This window comes from Pteropus alecto, unplaced genomic scaffold, assembly GCF_000325575.1.
Source record: "Pteropus alecto unplaced genomic scaffold, ASM32557v1 scaffold156, whole genome shotgun sequence".
Taxonomy (NCBI): domain Eukaryota; kingdom Metazoa; phylum Chordata; class Mammalia; order Chiroptera; family Pteropodidae; genus Pteropus; species Pteropus alecto.
The window spans coordinates 2075451-2095130 of record NW_006437746.1 but is presented as its reverse complement, the minus strand read 5'-3'; the positions used below and the strand labels follow the sequence as shown (position 1 = coordinate 2095130).

At 39.6% G+C, this 19680-nt stretch overlaps 1 protein-coding gene and 1 long non-coding RNA gene across 3 annotated transcripts in view; one reads left to right on the top strand and one right to left on the bottom strand.

Moving 5' to 3' along the window:
* The window catches only part of LOC112482061, a 7893-nt gene extending 664 nt beyond the window's left edge, over positions 1–7229 (bottom strand). The window contains exons 1-2 of the long non-coding RNA XR_003047183.1: positions 7163–7229; positions 1392–1569 (exon numbers count right to left, since the gene is read on the bottom strand). This is a non-coding gene — a long non-coding RNA (uncharacterized LOC112482061). The remainder of the gene's footprint in view (positions 1–1391; positions 1570–7162) is intronic.
* A 65-nt stretch (positions 7230–7294) lies between these two features.
* Positions 7295–15060, top strand: HIGD1A (HIG1 hypoxia inducible domain family member 1A). 2 transcript variants are annotated; one of them, XM_006914828.3, is made up of 4 exons: positions 7295–7406; positions 12483–12597; positions 13240–13374; positions 14068–15060. In XM_006914828.3, exons 2-4 carry the CDS (start codon positions 12501–12503, stop codon positions 14115–14117), a joined length of 282 nt encoding a protein of 93 aa, XP_006914890.1. In that variant the 5' UTR covers positions 7295–7406; positions 12483–12500; the 3' UTR covers positions 14118–15060. The 2 variants fall into 2 exon arrangements, with proteins under 2 accessions (XP_006914890.1, XP_015447153.1); XM_015591667.2 differs by having other exon boundaries at positions 7316–7406; positions 12487–12597.
* Positions 15061–19680: the final 4620 nt, after the last annotated feature.

Genomic DNA, 19680 nt, shown 5'->3' with positions numbered 1-19680 from the left:
GGCCCTGGGAAACTGAGGTTACACAGACTACAAAGCGACATGCTAGAAATGACCCAGGAAAATACAGAGTTCTGGGGAAATGGAGTGTGTTTCAAAAGAGAAAAGGCAGCATTGGCTTGGAGATCAGGAAAGATTTTACTCACATAGTGGCGTACAACTTCAAAGAATGTGAAAGTATTTAAAAATTGTTTTCTAATCACAATAATAATATAAATTTAGTTTGATAAGTACAGAAACACGCAAAAAGTGAAAATCACAAATTATTCTACTACTCCAATAAAACCACCATTAACATTTGAAGAGTATATCTTTGTTCATTGTATTTATTTATTTATATCTATATCTACCTAAAAATATATCTATAAATATCAATAGATATATAGATATGAAAGTGCATGTGTTTGTGGATATATGCACATACATACAGATGTATGCATATCTATTTCAAAACAAAAGTTGTGATCGATAAGGATTCTGACGGGGGAAGTAGAAGGTAAGAGAGAACAGGCACTGGCAGAGAAAAGCAAGCACAGAGAGGGAACAGCCAAACCAGTTTCTAGAGAAATCACAATGGGCACAGTACACATAACACTTGGCCACCTCGCTGCTTGTGATTTCCCTCTGATCAGCCATACCGCACTGGGCAACAGGCCCAGGTTACTAGACTAACATTTTTAATGGTTACTTTAATACTAAACATCCTTGAAAGACTTTTCTGACCCTTATAAAGGGAAATAGCAGAAGGACTTTGATGGCTAGCACTTGACTGCTGATTCACTGAGTGAACTTGGTCAGGCAGATAATCTTTCTTTTCCGGTTTTCCCTGAAACAGGGCAGGCAGGTTTCTGTCCCTGAGCAAAAGCATCAGCATAAGGAGAGTCACTCAGGGCCACCAATTTGGGTGAAGTGTCTGCTTGCATAATTTTTTTTTTCTCCCAGAACTATAAAAGTAATTTATCCATCCATCTCTGGCAAAAGAAACCATTATCCTGTCCTTAATGTGATCTAATTTAGATGTCAACTACATTTATGAGCCCTCAATTCATTATGTTATCAAGATAAACAGATAGTGCCCCACGCTCAGCATGAGGGCAAAATGATTTGTAGGGCCTAGAGATCAGTCAATAAAAACCTATTTGCAGTGCCATTGAGCATGGCAGGGCCTCCCAGAGGAGGCGCCTCATTCTCAGAGAATCAACAGACTATAAAAATAGTTTTAACTCATTGTTGAGACAGAGTGGGAGAAAGCAGAGAGGAAATCCCAAAGCAGTGGAGGAGAAGTGAGGGAAGTTCTTTTCAAAAGTGTCTAAATGGTACACGATCAAGAGAAGCCACAGGCTGTGGCTTCAGTGGCTGAAATGCAGCCAACATCACTGAACTCAAGTACTCACCTCTGCAAAGAGATAGCCAGAGCCATTCGACCAGTATTACTGGAGGCCTCCTATGTGCAGAATAACACCAGGTGCTGTGGGTGAAAATCTAACAGAAGTTCTGCTGCCAGGGTGCTTGTAACCCAACGTTCGTGCACAACCACAGTACTCAACATCAAACCAAGTGTCAGGAACCAGCCTGGGAGCCCAGAAAATAGTGTTAACCCTTTCCCCAGGAAAAAGCTGTTCACCTGCGATAAGCAGAAAGCTTTTGCTTTCAGTAATCAATTCTGTTTCTATGTAATCTAGTCTCATACCTGCATAAAGACGGATTATAAAAATAAGTCAATCTTTTTAGTTATATAGATTATACAAGATTACAAATTTTCTAACTTTTAAAATCAGGATATAAACCACATAAAACTGAATATTAAAAAGACTAAATTTGCCCTACTCATTCTCTACTGACAGATTTAGTAACAACATTTGTGGGATATAAAATTATATAAATTTTTAAGAAGAGATGGTTGTTTTGTTAATCCCAAAACTAACTGCCTTCCATACCAGGCAAAGAGGCAGGAAGGCTTCAGCTAAGTTAGGGAAGTTCTGTGCCCACCACCCCATACATCCATCTCCCCAACGACCCTCCCCAAATAACTAAGAGGAAGAACAAAAAGAAATTTTGAGTAGCAATAAATCCAAGATCTATTTTTCAGTGACAATCTCATAGTTTTGGGTTTGAAAACATTGTCAGTGAAAACAGTCTTGTGTCAAGTCTAAAATGATGTAAATGTATTTTCTTATTTGCTCTGTTTGAATGCTTTCCTGTACAAATGATCCTCTCAACGTCACTGCATAAAGGAATCAGGCAAATCTGGGACAGTTTGGTCAGAGCATGGTATGATGAGCACAGTATGAGAACGAAATCTCATCTCTGCCACAGATTTTCTCCTAGATCACAGGGCTGGCCCCTCACCATTCAGTCCTCTGCTCAGATGTCACTGGTTGGACGTGGACAAAGGAGGGAGTCGCATCAGGGATTTGCCCAGGTTTCATATTTGGCTAATGGGATGGACAGCAGTTCTACCAACCAAGTCAGGAGAAACTGCAGGCTTATGGGGAGGTGGGGGAAGGAGAGGGGGATGGAGAGGAGAGAGATGATTAATTCAGCTCACTTATGGACATTGTTGTGCAATCCGTGGAGATGTCCAAAACATAACTGAATATACAGTTCTGGAGCTCAGGCAAGAAATATGACACAGAGAAGCGAACATCAATACAGATGAGTAAAAAATCATAAAGGTACATGAGATTATCCCAACAGAAGGGACGAGAAGCAGAAGGAACAAGAAGCAGAAGGAAAGAGTGAGCATAGAATCCTGAAAAACACCAATATTTAAGGGACAGAGGAAGTAAATTCAGTGACAGTAAGGAAAAATGGCCGAATTGGAGGGAGAACCAAATGAAAGGTGTCAAGGGAAGATTTATGGTGTCAAATAAGATAGAGGAGTCAAGGTATGGGCTGAGAAACTGGGTTATGTCCATCGAATTATGTCCTTCACTACTGTAGTTTCTGTAGTGCGACAGGAATAGAAACAGTGGGTGAACGGGAGGTGGGGGTGGGGTGGATGTGGAGATAATGTGTACACTTTTTTCCTCCTAAGTCAGGGAGAAAAAAAAATAGAGCAACTAGAGGAAGGACAAATTGGCTAGGAAGGGATTTTTTATAAGTAGAAGAGTCTTGAGTATGAGAGGCCTACACCGAGAGAGAGAACACAGAATTACAGGTGGGAGAGCAAATAGCTGGTGGATTAGGTAGAGAGCACAGAGGATGACTGGTGTTCAACAGGAAGAGGATACTCGAGACCAGAAGAAACGACTGATATGAATGCAGGTAAGTCTAGAGGTGGGAACAAGAAGGGAAGAAGGTGACAGAATTTCTCAATGCTCTCACTGAAAAGGGTTAGTGGGGATATGGGGAATGGAAGGTGAGGCTGAGCAAAGATCAATAAAAGGGTGAGTTAGAGCGGGATTCAGGAAAGTTGGAGGTCTAGAGAAGAAAAGTGATTTGTTTGAGGTCGCATTACTGTTACTGCTTAGGAATATAGCAGTAAGAGGAAGGGGGCTGGTTTGCAGAGGGGAACTGACATGTACTGAGTGTCTAGTAGGTCCCAAGCACTGTCCTTGGTGTTTTATATAAGATTATTTAGATCACACAATACAATCCAATAAGGTACTAATATTATTGGTTAAAAAAATTTGAGGTTCCAAGAGGTTGAATAACTTGGTCAAGGTCATAATGCTAATACGCATTCATATCTGTATCTTTTGGCTCCATGCATGGTAGTAATCCTGGGGCCCCAAGCCAGTCCCCTTTCCACTCAACCATATTTTTTCTCCTTGGCACTTGTTAAAAAGAATGATGCTACCCCGAACAATAATAAATAATACTAAGTGCATCAGTGGAAAAATCAATGTTGGGGTTTTACACATCATTTAACCCTTCCAAGAGCCTAATGGGTAGGTCCTATGACTGTACAAATGAAGAAACTGAGGCACAGAATGATTAAGTAACTTGCTCATTATCACAGAGGTAGTAAGAAGCAATGCTAACCAGAGTCCGTGGTCTTAAACACTCCTGTACTGCCTCTTATGCAATTTGAAAGGTGGTTGTGACTTCTCCCCCTCTGGAGAGTTTTGAGATTGCGTTTAAGAACTATTCTTCCTAAAGGGCAGAGGAATGGACCAGGTAGATACCTTCAGACTTAATGTTCTGGCATGTATAAATTGTGAAAAATAAAAACGTGAGCAGAGGAACATGGTGGTCTGATAGGATTATCAGCTGCTCCTTTTAGGGGGGAAAAAATAGCATTTCTTATAAAACACTTGAATGAGCAGTCCAGGGAGGGGCCCAATTACTTTTTGCCAAGAGAGACTTTTTTGTGTGCTTAAAAGCTCCTACCTTTCAGGCAAGTTTTAAAACCCACAATTAATGTGCTTGGGAAGTTAACGAGCAGCGTAAATACTATTCCACGATCCTGCAAAGTGTAAAAGGTACAGAGTTGTAACATTATGAATAGCCCTTCAGGGCAGTACTTTATGATGGTCTGGACCCTAGCCAATTCTCTCTGGGGACCGGTCTGTAAGGACTACTGCTGCTTCGAAGCGGTGGTCCTTGTCAAGGTGGTAGAGGGATGATACTACTGCATGTAGCGGACTCCCAGATCCTTAAGACCAAGGATGTGGCCTCAATACAAAGACTAATGAGCTACATACTGAACAGTTTTTAATTTTCTGGCTGAGTAATACTGATATGCCCTTTCTAATCCATTCTGCTTCACTATCGAGTACCTCAAATGTCAACACCCTGTTCCAAAACCTTCAAGGGCCACCTAACAGAATATTGTTCATTCTTCAATTAGCATTTAAAGTTCTCTCCAGTGTAGCTTAAACCTACTTTCCATCACTCTCTCACTCTGCTTTAGTCATAAATTTTTGCCTTTTCCCCGGTCACTGCCCTCCATGCCAGAACTACAATCCCAGAGTTTATCTATATTCCTCTGCCCAGTTTCCTTCCTGTAACATTCTCCCAACTTATTTACATGCTAATCATCCTTCAAAGCCTACTCACTCAAATGTCAGCCCCTAGAAGCCTTCTTTGTAACTGCTCACTATGATATCTACCTGAATTTCCATTCAAAGCATTTATCAGACTGTCTTTGATGTTTTTCTACACCTGTTCCTTCTATCTAATCAATTATAAATTACTGTAGGGAAGTCTTTAACTTCTGAATCCAGTACAGTAGGGAGCACAATAGCACAATATACATGATCAGTAATTGCTGAAGGTGATTCTGAACTCTGGTTTTAAAATATCCATAGATATTGCCAATTTTCTCAAAAAATATTTTAGACGAAATTCCACAAAGATTACAGTATTTTTAAGGGTGTAAAAAATAGGGTAATGCAGCTTTAAGCTGGGCCTCTACCTACAGAGACATCTGAGTTTAGAAGTCCATTTCTCTTACAGTAGATATGATCATGTGTAGACTACTACTTGAATGTGTTAAGTTCCAAAGGCTCGTTAAAGAGGGGAAATTAGCAAAGCAGGCAGACAAATACTTCTTGTGCTGCCTTTCTTTCTATAAACTACTGTTGGGTTAATTTAATACACGAGAACCCAAATAATTTTTTTAACTCTTCTGCATCAATTCTACTTCAAAATGACACAAAGTATGGAGAATGAAATAAAATGTGTTGTATATTTGTTACCAATTATCTCTATATTATGAAAGATGTAATAATAGTTTGTCAGTTGTCACTGCTGCATCTTACAACACGATGCAGAATGAAGTGTAGCAGAATGATCTTCATAAAATAATCTGCATTATCTGATTACTTCAGATATTTAACATCATTTATCAAGACTTTGGTTTCTACATACTGATAGAAAGAGATCATTTCTCACACAAATAAGGCAGGGTCTGGCTCTTTCCATGTGCTGTAAAGCACAGGAATTTTTAAAGCAATAGCTAACATTTTTCATGCCAGGCACTGGGCTAACACCCTACATGTATCTCGTTAACTAACCATCACTACTATTATCCTCATTTTACAAATGGAAGTGCTTTTGAGAAGTACAACCCAAGGTCATGGCTAGTATGTGGTCAACCTGAGACTCGGGTCAGCCTGACCCTAAATCTCATTCTTTAGAAATCAGCAAATTAGCTAACATTTTGATTTATAAAAATCTCCTTCCAGAATGAATATGCTCTGGTCACTGCTGCTATTAGCCTTTGTATTTACAAAATAAAGAGACTTACTGACTTCTGGTTTACCTTCAGATTCAAGTGTGTCAGGCTCTTTCAACGTTTTAATTATCTTAAATGAGTCCGTGATTATCCCTACTTATCTCTGAAGCCTTCTAGTTACTGCATCGGCTATGTCTTTTCTTCATTTAACATTATTTGGTTCCTATTGAACTCAAAAACAGAGTTCAAGGAGATATCGGCATGAAACAGACAAAATATGTGCCTTCGAGGAACTGAAAGCATTACATATAATCAAGGTGAGGTTCTTCATTTATCAAACATAGCGTGAATGTTTCCTCCATGCGTTTTAACTCAATTATGAGACAAAAGATTTTCAAAATCCTAAGTCCACGGCACATAGTTCCTCCTACCTGTATGACAGAGCACCTGGCAATCCACCTCGTTTTGTGGTTATGAGATTCTAATTTAGTCACAGATATAGTCTCCACGCGACAGTCGTTGATGCATCAATTCGCCCAATAGTTACTGATTATCTACTCTACGAACAAATCAAGGGTTCTGTCCCCGTTAAGTTCACTGTCACGAGGGGCCTCTGACACTTTTTTCCTCAGAGAGATTTCCCCTGATCTGGGTGAGGTCACGGCTCCAGCGACCCGCAATTAATGGCTGCCCCTCTTTACAGTGCAAGCTCCATGGCTCCATCGCAAGCCCAACAGCGCGCGTTCGTGGCGGATGTCCACTAAGGGAGCGGAATGGATCGAGCGATCCGTCGGCCCACCGCCGCCGTCGCGCCGGAGAGCACAACCGCGCTCTCACTTCACCTGCAGCCTCCCACCGACTGGCCGCAGTCAAAACACCGCATCCCCAGTTCTGCCCCACCCGCGCTCGGGACACGGTGTTCGCGGTGCTGGCCGCCGCCGCCTCCGCCGCCCGAGCGGGAAAGGGCGAGAGAAATCTGAGCTACCTCTTAGACAGAAGCCAAACGCCCTCAAACAACCTATCTCAAAACCGAGCGCTCACCTCTGACGTGAACCCGTCGCGAGATCCGGGGATACGGGGCCGCCACGCGTCGCCCCAGCCAATCCGGAACCCGCTCCGGGCCGCCCCACCCACGGCGCACACGCACACGCCAACCGAGCCGGCCCCGGCTTCTGATTGGCTGGAGCCGGCTGTGGGCGGGACGGGGAAAGCAGGCCCGACTGAGAGCGCAGGAGGGGTCTTGAAGCTGGCTGATTGGAGTTTTGTGGGGCCCTGTCTGTTTTCGGTAAGTGAAGTACGGAGGAATATTAGGAGCTGGGGATGCCCAACAGTGGGGCGGGAGGAAGTGGGGCCGCGCTCGGCTGAGCTGAGAGCACTTTGGGAGAGTTGGGGATCGCGGGCCTGGGAGTGGAGCGAGGCCTGGAATGAAGTGGGCGAAGTATCACTGGCGGGTCTCGGCTGGACCTCGTGGTTCAGGGAGGTGGGGGATCCAAAGACAAGGCCTGATGCCCTGTCGGATGAGGAGATACGGAGCCGACGAGAAGATGAAGCCGACACTTGTGGAGCGAATCGTGGCCAAGGGAAGACTGGCGGTTAGGGGCGTCATGAGTGACCCGTGGAGGGGGCTGGGGCTGGGGCTGGGGCTGGGGCTGAGCCGGCGCCGGGAAACCGGTAGCATGGACGGTACCCGGAGCGTGGAGCCGAGTGGTGGATGAGGACGGATTGGGACGGCGAGCGCTCCGCCCAGGCAGTCCCGACAAGGTCACAGGAAGAGAGAGAGGAGGAAGGTGAGAAGGTTGAGGGGAGAGCGTCAAACCACACGCCCTTCCTCTTCTCCCCGACCCCGTGTTTACACTCACCCACCGCGACCCTCTCTTTCGAGCCCTAGGAAGGTGAGAAGGCCTCAGTGACGGAATTTTAATTTCTTCCGCTTAGAGATTACAAAACATAGCAAATGAGTCTGCGCTGTAACTCGCCCTTATCTTTTTATTACCGGCGTGGGAAGCGATTGTTTCCCCTTTTGGGGTAATCCGCACCAAAGGCATGTGTGCTTCGGGAGGTACCCAGGCACTTTCGAGTTAGGATGAAAAGTTCTGACAGATTGAAGCGGTACCAGGCCCCAGCATGAAAACCTGTTTGAGTCCTGTAAACCAGAGCTTCTCTTACTTCGTGTGCACCAGAATCACTTGAAGGGGGCTTCTTAAAATACACGTTCCTTGGGCCCTGTCCCAGACTATATGAATCAGAATCTTCAGGGCGGGGCCTTGGCAGCCATTTTTAAACAAGCCTGCAGGTGACCGATGCGAAATTGACACCATTGTTAGTTTGTGATACCAAAATGACAGGCTGTGATGATCCTTCAGTCGGTCGCATCGCCCGATGCTGGGCAGCTCATCTTCCCTTATGCCTCTTCTTGGTAGGTTCTTATGCATTTGGAAAGGTCTTCAGTAGTATCTTACTTGGTGTACAGAGTAATTTGTGTATTCCAAACTGGCTTTGAATATCTGGTGCCTTTTTTTGCACTTTTGGACCTTCTGACAGAGTCTGGGTCAATTGCTGTGGGTGGATGAGGAAATGATAATAAAGGAAAATCTACAAGTGGTGCTAGTGAAAAAAATATTTTAAAATCACATTTGAAATTGTTGCATAGATCTCTGGGAGAAGAAACTCTAATTTTAGGCATGACTTAACATATTTTTTTACAATTCAAAGAAAGAGATGCCACCCCAATAAATTTAATTTAAACAATGACATTGAATTGTACACTTGAAACCTATATAATTTTATTAACCAATGTCACCACAGTAAATTTAATTAAAATAAGAAATGCTGGCTTCTGTTAAGGAATGGATTTTAATATTTTTCAGATTAAAAATGTACCAACATCATGAGATTGATAAGTTGGCAATATATTGTCAATCAAAAGAATGCTGGACTGTGTATCAGAACTGGGTTCTAGTCCTACCCTGCCAGAAATGAATTACTGCTGTTGAGCACTTTATATAACCCTTCTTAACCCTTTTTTCCATCTGTAAAATAAGGCTGTTGGCATGAATTAATCATCTGGGTTGTTATTCTTAAATTATTTGATTTATAGTTACTGACTCTGATACTTTAAAAGCTAACCATTTTCAGTTTAGGCGGCTGTAAATCATGAATGCTTGGGAAACTTCTAGGTGGTAATTAGGAAGAGAATTATCAAAATCTTATATTCAGGAAGTGTTATAAATATAACACTGTAAAAATCAATAAGGTTGTATAAAATATAATTTGATATAAGTGTTGGATTTTTAATATTTTTATTTATCTTGAAATGTTCACATGAAGTGTCCTAGTTCAGAGATAAATTATCATTAATCACTTAAAGCAAATAATGACCACATGGTCCCCCCACACCCTGATTCTTAACCCCAGGTACTGCTTTCTGAAAGCCAGATCAAATTTCCAACCCATAGAAACTTTAGAGTTTGTATCATAGGTGACAAATGGAGATCGATGGATGTGCTTCTGTTCTTTCATATACATGGCAGAGACCACCATCCCCCTCCCTTCTGAAAGGAGTGGGGGAAAAAACTTGCTTTATAGACCTCTTGGACAATTACAGTGATCCAGAATGAGAGTTAGAGGAAAACCTACCTCCTCTCTTGCTTTTAAAGACAATTCTCAAATTAAGGCAAAGGAAGAAAACATGCTTTTATATCTGCCAAAGAAGGTGCTAGTTTTTAAAAATGGATTGTGATATATAATAGTTTTGTCTTTTGTGGTTGCAAGAAATTGAGACCTACTCAGGTTATCATTTCTTCTTTCATGGTATAAGAATAAAAAACAAATAAGCACTTAGGCATATACAGTTTGGCATTTTTTAACTGACTGATTAAACTCTACAAATGTATATCATTGTTATTGTTTTCACTAAATATTTCTAAATAAATTACCTGAGAATAATTTTAATTATTGAAAAATATTACTTTTAAATTTATTCAACAAGCATTTTGTAGTGTACTTACTATATGCAAAGCATTTTGCCAGGCAGTGGAGAGAGAAACAAGCAGGGGCAGATTATCAAAATCTTATAGCAAGTGTAGCCTCCTGACTTTACAGATTCTAGCAAGAAAAACAGTTAAACAGGCATTTATAAGAAAGTTATTATCGAGAAAACATAGAGTTCTATGGGACTGCATAACCAAGACACTTATCATAAACTTATAGGAGATCAATTAAGATAAGAACCTGAAAAATTGGAAGAGTTTGCCAGGAAAGAGTATATGAAGGAAATGGAAAGGGAGGAAAAATGGAAAGGGAATCAGCTTGTGCAAAAGCTTGGAGCTCTGGAGAGCATCTATAAAAAGTTTAATGTGATTCTCATGTGACTTTGGCAAGGGAGGTAGGAGAATTGTTGATAAAAGTTGTGCCTTTGAGAAGTTTATGATTAGTTATGAGGGCAACTAATAAACGTATACTTACCTAAAATAAACACAATATTTAATCTCCATCTAGTCCATTTACGTAGTTTCTTGAAAGCCAGTTTCAAATATTTCTCTGTGAAACTTCCCAAACCTACTTTAGCTAAAAGATATCACACTAAATTCAGTTCTCATTGTCTCTATTATGCTACTAGCAAGTAATCATACTCTGTCATATCTTTTTTAAAAAATATAATTTTCGAACCGTTTAATTATTTCAGTGTTTATGTCTTATCTTTTTAAATATATAGTGAGTGTTCTGAACCTTGAGCTTGTTGAATCTTGAATATAATAAAAGCTTAGTAAGTAGGGTTTTATTCAATTAGCAGATAATAGAGTAAAAAAAGAGAGAGTGAGAGAGAGAGAGAGAAAGTCTAGTTCTAATCTGAGTTTTCTCCTATCTAGTTGTGTGATACTGCACAACTCCTCTGGATTAAGATTGTTTTCTCTGTCAAATGACAGAATTAGACTCTTCCCAATGGGGATGTGTATTTGGAAGGATGATTTTACTTTTAAACCTAAGCCTCACTTCTATAGAGTTGGATTTTGTTTGAGAGCCTTAACCACTACTAACACCCCTTGAATAGCAAGGTTTTGAATGGGAGCTGTTGTTAGAGAAGCGAGTATGATGCACATGAAAATCTCAGTATCGAAGGTAAGCTTTACATGGGTAGTTGAATGGGCGGTTGACTTGAGTTTATTGTAATTGACATTGGAAACTTGTGCACTTACATACTGTATTTGACTTCCTTATTTTATCTTTAGGTAAATTTTATAGGCAGTTAAAATCAGCTTAGTGAGAAGGAAGTATGTACATAGTTACTGTGACTAAGGTGAAATTGAATTCGTTATTACCTCATCGTGATGAAACGCCTGTTAACTTTGTGTGTAAAAGAAGATGACTGAAAAGGGAGAATGAAGCCTTTGGTCCCTGTGATAATGGAAATGAAATTTTTTTCCTGTCCCCTTATTCGTATAATGATTGGGCTAGTATCTTGCCCTTTTGGGGACCACTTCAAGGAATACTATTATTAAAGAAGGTAAAGAATTTTAAGAGGGAAGCCATGGGAATATAAGGTGTGTAAAGGAAGAAAGCTAAAGGTTAGGAGATATTCATTAAGAAGACCCTGAGGGGATAGTTCAATTTTATGCTAAGGAGAAGTTAAAAATGATAACCCTAAGTCATAAAAAACTAAAAGTTCAATTGAACATAAATTATGTTTAAAAGGAGACATTTCTAGCAATCGGATTTAAGATAAAAGCTTTGTCCTTAAAAAGAGTAAATAATGAGCTAAGTAGAAATTTTTGCTATTCAGACTAACTGTAATCTTCCCCAAAGACAGCCACCATCAATAATAGAGATTAATGTAATAGAATGGAAACTATTCAGAGGTGAGAACTGAAGCCAGGTAACATGTTGGAATAAATAAGTCAGTTGCAGTTGAAAGCAATGAAGACTACACTTAACTACACTTAAAAATATTTAGTAGGATTTTCAACATAATTTTGAAGATGCAATAAGGACTATTAGTTTGGTTTGAGTAATTTAAAGATGTCAATTGAAGTTGATTAAGGATCAAGACAGAAAATTAAGAACTGCAATTTTAATCGACAAAAATAATTTTAAATTTTTTAGTTCGCTTTTATTAACAGTATGAGACTAAAAAGGAATTGGTCGTATGGGAGAAACGTCAAAACAGTAGGAGGCATAAAAACATACAACTCTCCCTAAAGGTGGCCATGGATTACAAATAAAGTTGATTTCTAAGAATATTTTTTAAAGTTCGTGGATAGCATATACCAGATTTTTATGGAAACTAGGATTCTTTTAAGTACATCCAATCATTTAATGTTCTAGTTGGTTTTCACTGCAGAACCTCATGGAAATTCTCTTTCAGAAAGATTCTTCAATCACTATGTCATCCGATACAGATGTTTCTCTTTCTTCGTATGACGAAGGTCAGGGATCTAAACTTATCCGAAAAGCTAAAGAGGCACCGTTCGTCCCCATTGGTAAGTTTGACTTTGACGTTCTAATAATCTGTTGACTGTTTTAACACAGTCGAGGTGTGATCATTCATCAAGTACATCTATAAAGCATTTATTTTCAAATATTTTTTTATATGTTGTTGAAATATGTTGAGATTGGCACTATATAACTCTCATTATAAAAATTCTGTGTGTATTTAGACTTCTTGTTTTATTGACTCGTATTTCTGTGAATGTGTTGAGGGGACTCTAAGACCACCGTGTCTCCATGATTTGCTAGAAGGACTCACAAGACTTTAAAAAAAGCTGATATACTCACAGTTATGGATTATTACAGTCTCTTATATTAACTGATTCTCTTCAGAGACGGAAGTAGCACGGAAAGGAAGCGTCCCCCTGGCGCTCTTAAAGGAATTTGTCTACTGGCTTCACAAGCCCACATTTTGAAGATCTTAACTTTCTGGATCTCCTACTCTTTGCTACCAATTTTGGATTTTTGGTTCTGAGTGGGGGCGGGAATTAAAAACTCGGTGTGTATGTTAACTAATTAATGGTCTCATAAAGTATCCTTATAAAAAATAGTAGCAACTACGTTGATTGATGGTGAAATCATCTCCGTTCCCCGTCCCCGTGTGTCTGACATACTCGTGGCTATTTGTTTTACAGGAATGGCAGGTTTTGCAGCAATCGTTGCATATGGATTATATAAATTGAAGAGCAGGGGAAGTACTAAAATGTCCATCCACCTGATCCACATGCGTGTGGCAGCCCAAGGCTTTGTCGTGGGAGCAATGACTCTTGGTAGGTTCCTACAGGAAATTTTCAAATTCATGGTTCCTCATTAATGCATTTCTTTGTAGATAAAACAAAGTAGATACTTTTAGCTAACTTTGAAGCAGTTTGCAGATAACACTTATATTTATTTTCATGGAAAAGTGAATTAATAAAAATAGTTCAAGTAGTAACATAATTTTACTGTCTATGATATATCTTACTAAGGTCTGAAAGAAAGAAAAGACAATCCTGTCCATCACTGATTTATAATTTCATTGAAGAGTCTAGACATGCACATAGGATTGGAAATAATATCCATTATCTGGAAGAGACATGATTGCTATTTTATTGAGTTTTTGAAGGTGGAAAAAATTTTTTTAATGTAGGTATTACATGTTTTTATTAGCTTTATAATACATTGACTTTATCTGGTATTGTATAGCAAAAGTGACTCCTTTTAAAGGTGCCAGATAAATATTGATTGTCCTTTAAAACAAATATTTTAATAGTCTGAGCTAGTCATATTAGCCACAAGCTACTTGGAAAACTGAAAAGAATTTTAGAAATTTACATTGTTTAAGAAGGCAATAGTGTAAGCAGCCTAAGGCCTTGTTCCCCTTGTAAATATTGCATGCTAGCAAGGATGCTACATTTATCTATTTTATGAACTGTTTCTAATTTTATTTATATCTAAATTTTAACTAGCATTCTTTTTTTTAGGTATGGGCTATTCCATGTATCAGGAATTCTGGTCAAAACCTAAACCTTAGAAGAAGAGATGCTGCCTTGGTCTTCGTGGTACTTGCTATAGTTAGACATCTCATATTGAGGTTATATGTTTACGTGGAAAATAAATCCTACGAGTGGGTCTGACAATAACATGGTAATTTGAATATTAGCTTCCTTTCTTGCAGGCTTGTTTTGCCTTGTGACTAAATTACTAGTGACTAGTTCACTAACTAGGTCGTTCAGGGGAGTCAAATTAGCACACAAGAAACATGTCACTTTTAAATGCACTTGATAGTGATAAAATGTCCACTTTGTTAAACTCTCCTGATGAAATTAGTTCTAAAGAAGACAACATGGCAGTCCTGAAGTACTCCCAGTTGCTACAGATCACACGCTTTTGATATTGTGTAGGAATCCTGTTCGCTACAGTTAATGTCACTTTTTTCTGCCATGCAATGGTGAATGTCGTGGACTGAATGAGTACTTCAGTTTTTAGAGCTGGTTGGCTCCTGAAGAACCTTTCAGAACGGTGCACGGCATATAACATTACAAGCTTCCCCACAACTAAATGTGTGTGTTTTGTGTGCTTAAGCCAAATCTAAAATGCTGAAGCAGAGCTGCTAGAAGATAGTATTTATTTCAGAATCGTACTTGTAAACATAAGAATAACTTAATTATGGATCCCAGTTTAGCTCTTTTAAATGTCATCTTGAAATAGAAATATGTTTTTCAGTGCTAATGCAAAGGCAATGAAAAACACTTTTGGAATGTGTGCAGTATGTTTATTTTCTCTGTAAGAATCATAAATGTTAAACCAAAAAATTACCTATAATGGAAGTGATTAACGAATTATGAGCAAGCTGGTCAGACACTAGACACAAATAAGGCTTTTCTGCACTTGTGAAATTCTCTTGTCTAACCTGAATTTACATTCCATGGTGACATGGTAAATGTAGTATTATTAAACTAAGTGAACATATCGAATGTCTTGTTTTTATTTCAATTTGGAAAAATTAATCATTTCTCAAAGTAGCATAAGAATTAAGTTTCCAGAAGAATGTTTTATGCCTTTGGTAGGAACCAGAATTAAAAGAATTCTTACCAAATAGGAATAATGACTGACATTTATTGAGCATTAACTGTGTGGCACACACTGCTCTAAGCACTTTTCACATATAACGTCATTTACGTTTCCTAACAACTTTAAGAAGTAGGAGCTATGATCCTCATTTCATAGGGGGAAACCGAGACATGAACAATCTAGGTAACCCAAGTTCGCTAGAAAAGGTTGTAGGTTTGGGACTGGAACCTGAGTAATCAAGTGGTAGATGCCAACAGGTGTTAAAGAAACTTGAAATATTGGCCTTTGTGAAGTTAATGCTGGAGTGGCAGCAATTATAAAATTAGACAGGAGGTCATCGCATGGTCTTGACTCACCACTGAGTCCGTAACCTGGACCAAATCAGGGTTTTCTCACTCTTTTCCTAGCTATGAAATGAAAAATTAGTCTAGGTCATTTCTGTGGTCCTATTTATCTTCTAGATCATTATGTGAGTCTGAGAAAGTGCTTAAAAATATAAGCTATTACTAGGAACTTTAATCAGCTTCCAATAGACATTATAGGAGATGCTTGTAGGCAGTCCTAACAGTTGTTTCATGAAGGATAAGCCGCCTGTAGAAGAACAAATTTGAGAACAAGTTTCAGAAAATCATCATTCTAATAGATGAGTATATTACTGATTTTGTGAAACTAAATAAATGCTAATTTGAGAGAAATTGGTCTAGACAAATGCCAGAGGATAGAGAGAAGAACAAAGTGAAGTAAGCGTTGAGATGATAATGATCATTATGTGATCATCAGTGGGATTGCTTGCCTGAAGATGAGAATTATAAGTTAGGGTGGGTGAATAGGCTGGCACTATTTTCTACTGAATTAGACCTAGGTTCTGCCACCTACTAGCCGAGTAGCCGTGGTTTCCTCATCTGTAAAATGGAGATAATATTAGTGGTCTAGGGTTGTTGGGAAGATTAAATGCAATGGTGAATGTCAAGAGCTTAGTGTAGCACCTGATAGATTAGTAAACTCAGTAAATGGTTGCTGTTCCCCTGTTACTGGGCTCAGCTGAGAATGCAACAGCAGAGGAGATGCATGAGCCCTGCCCTCACAACTTACAATCTAGCAGGGTAGGCTGGCATTAAATAAGTGATTACAGAAGGCATGATGAATAGTAGGTATAGGATGCGGCAGGAGCATCTGGCTGGGAGGCCTAACCCTGAGATGGAATCAGAGAAAGTATCCCTGAGAAAGTGATGTTCTGCCTTATGGAGCTGATATGCTGATATTTCACTGAGAAAGTTTAGATTCCTTGGTTTAATGTTGCACGTTTCTGGAATACTGGCAAATGATTACTTCCAAGCCTTTCTCTTCCACTTGTCTGATTGAGGGCATGATGATCTTTTTCATCCAAAGCACCTGGCATTAGTACCTGGTTCATATAAATGTTCAAAAAGTCTTTGTTGAATTAAGTAGAATAAGTAGGTTTTACATTTTTTTCACATTCAGGATCCTGATGTCCCCAGAGAAAAAATCACCTTGTTAGCAACAGTGACATCTGGTGGTGAGAGTTGGAATTTGACTCCCCGCTTCTATAAATCCCCTAAGTACCCTCCCTTCTCTGTCAGAATTTTGGAGTGGAGGACTTGTGCAGTCTGTGCCTCTTGCCTCAGATGAAGAAAGGCTGTTCAGAGAGTTTCAGGGATTTGAAATTTAGGATCAACCCTCATATAAGTCTACAGCCCGTGGCAACATATCTACTCAACTAGAACAAAACTAAAGGAACAATCTTTTAAAGTTATGTGTCACATAGTGCAATTGCAAACGTGATCCTGTTTGAAAATTCTTCACTTAGAATGGGGAAAATTGAGAAAGGAAACCAAACATGCAGAGCTTACTTTCCCCTTAGTCACTGAAATGAAGCAAAAGAATTTGTTTTTAGCAAGACATAAGTTAGGGAACTTTCTTCTAAATTCAGTAGTGATAATGGTTCTAGAGTTGAGGCCAGCGTCTGTTTGGTCTCCTCAGAGGAACTTAGGAGTAGGTCCTCTCTAGTATTCTGAGCTTCTTATAATATTGGTGTTAGTTTTTTTTTTTCCTGTCCCCCATGTAACTGAAGTGTCACAGTGACTAAAATTTTGCAAAGTGAGGGGAAAATGCCATCATACCTTTCAGCCAGAGCCCTATGACCTAAAGCCAGCTCGTGTGCAACCATACTTAGTGTCTTCCCCGCTGGTCTCTGCCCTCCCCTCCCCGCCCACTGACTCACACATTTCTGTCAGTGATGTGCTCCATCTCCCACTGTCATACTCTGGGCTCAAAATCTTAGGAGCCCCTTTCCTTTCTCCTGTCACTTATCACTACTAAACCAGGGACCGAGTCCTGCCACTTTTTCATAAGCAAAGTCTCTCATCACTCACATTTGTCCTTTTCCTCTGCCTGTTGCCACCACTAAACCCAAGGCCTTCACCTCCTGTTCTGCCACCCAACTCCAGCAGTGACACTGGTGCCAGAGCCCTGTGCTCACCACTGCCTGACACCTTTGCTTATGCTCTACTCTTCCTGAATGTTTCCCTCCTCCACTCCCAGTGAATTCGGTGCTCTCCTTAAAGACCCAACCCAAATCCTACTTTTGATAAAGATGTTTTGTACTCTTCCAGGCCACAGTGAACTTTACCTTTTTCTAAATTTTGCCACATTCTCCACTATCATAATACTTACGTACGATGCTCTGCTGTATGTAAAATGCTTTAATAGTCTTCCATTAGTTCCTCACAAAAACTCCGAAGTACATATTGTCCTGACTTTTTCAATGAAGAAAGCTATAATTTATTCAAGGCCATACAAGTGAAAAGTGACGGAGCTGGGGCACAAACCAGAACTTGAGACCCTCGGTCACATGGAGAGACTGCATGATGGAAGGGAGGGCAGATATATAAAGTCATACCTGTTTAAGAAATACTTCTTCATTTTCATCCTCTGCCACACACACATACTCCCCATCAAGGTCCCAAAGTCTAATATTTTCCCCCATACACTATAGATCTTTATCTCAGATTTTTTTCATATATGAAAATCCTCAGCCAACATATGATGAATGAGATCACCATGTATACAAACACATCTTAGACAAAATAGCTCCATGGATAAAATAAGACGACTTGTTTTAAGACCAAAATAGCATTAAACAAAGTGTACTCGGGGTAATCTATGAGAGAACGGTGGGCAATAAAGCAAGCCCAAATCTATGGCAAGTTGGAGAGGTGGAACTGGCCAGTGTGTATCCATCTCCTTCCAGCAAGAAGGAACTTAAACCTGGAGAAAATGAAATATTTTTATCTATGTGAGGGCTCTCAGCTATGAAGAGGAATAATAAGGCTTGACCCTGGGTCAAAAATACCTCAAGGCACTTTGCCTCTGTTTGCTCTGTATCCATGCCCAAAATGTCTTTCTGATGACTCCTGGCTTCATGGGTGTCTGATTCTGGGAAGGGAGAGGCTCAGACTATCAGTCACAATCCCCTAAAGTAAACTGGTGGCTTTGTGTTCTGGTTTACATGTCAATCATTTAATACTATGACTCGTGTAGGTCTAGCCCTAATTTGGTACGATGACCAAATTAGATTTTGGACCTGCAAAGCTGAGGTTCATTAAATAAAGAACTCTGAACTGGAATTACCAAATGGAACCTTGGTTTTAAGCTGCAGCAAAGCTTACTTCCATTTTGAGGCAAAACAGCTAAATCTGTAATAATACATGACAACTGAAGAGCATTTCGGTTTACAAAACATTTTCATGACCAATTTGATTATCATGGTAATACAGGTACTATTGATATTTTAAGAAGAAAGTTGGGATTTGTGACTTAACTAATGTCACAGAATTAAATCCCATATATTCTTACTTCTGACAGTTAATTCAGTTTTGCTTCTCAGTAAGCGCAGGATCACTAACCACTTATATTTACTTATGAGTGGGAGAGGGAATATAATTTCAGTCGGGAAATCTGTTGACTTTAACTTTAAAAAGAAAAATAAGCATGGATAAAGGTCTCACTTTAAAGTTAGAGCTACATTGAACTGTGGAAAGGACCTAATCTGGGAATTAGAAAAAAGAACAGTTAAACCCACACGAATATGCTCAACTAATTTAAAAAAATTTTTATTGTAAAATATACATAACAAAATTTACCATTTAACTATTTTTAAACGTGCACTTCAGAGGCATTAAGTACACTTATAATGCTGTGCCACCATTGCCACCATCTGCCTCCAGAACCATTTTATCTGCCCAAACAGAAACTTCACGCCCTTAACAATAACCGCCCATTTCCCTTCCTGCCCCACCCCACCCCTGGCAATCTCTATTCTACTTCCTGTCTCTATGAATTCACCTATTCTAGATGGAATCATATATTAGTGGAATCATACAATAGTTGTCCTTCTGTCTGGTTTATTTCACTTAGCATGGTGTTTTCAAGGTTCATCCATGCTGTAGCCTGTATCAGAATTTCATTAGATGGCCAAATATTATTCCATCGTGTGGATATAC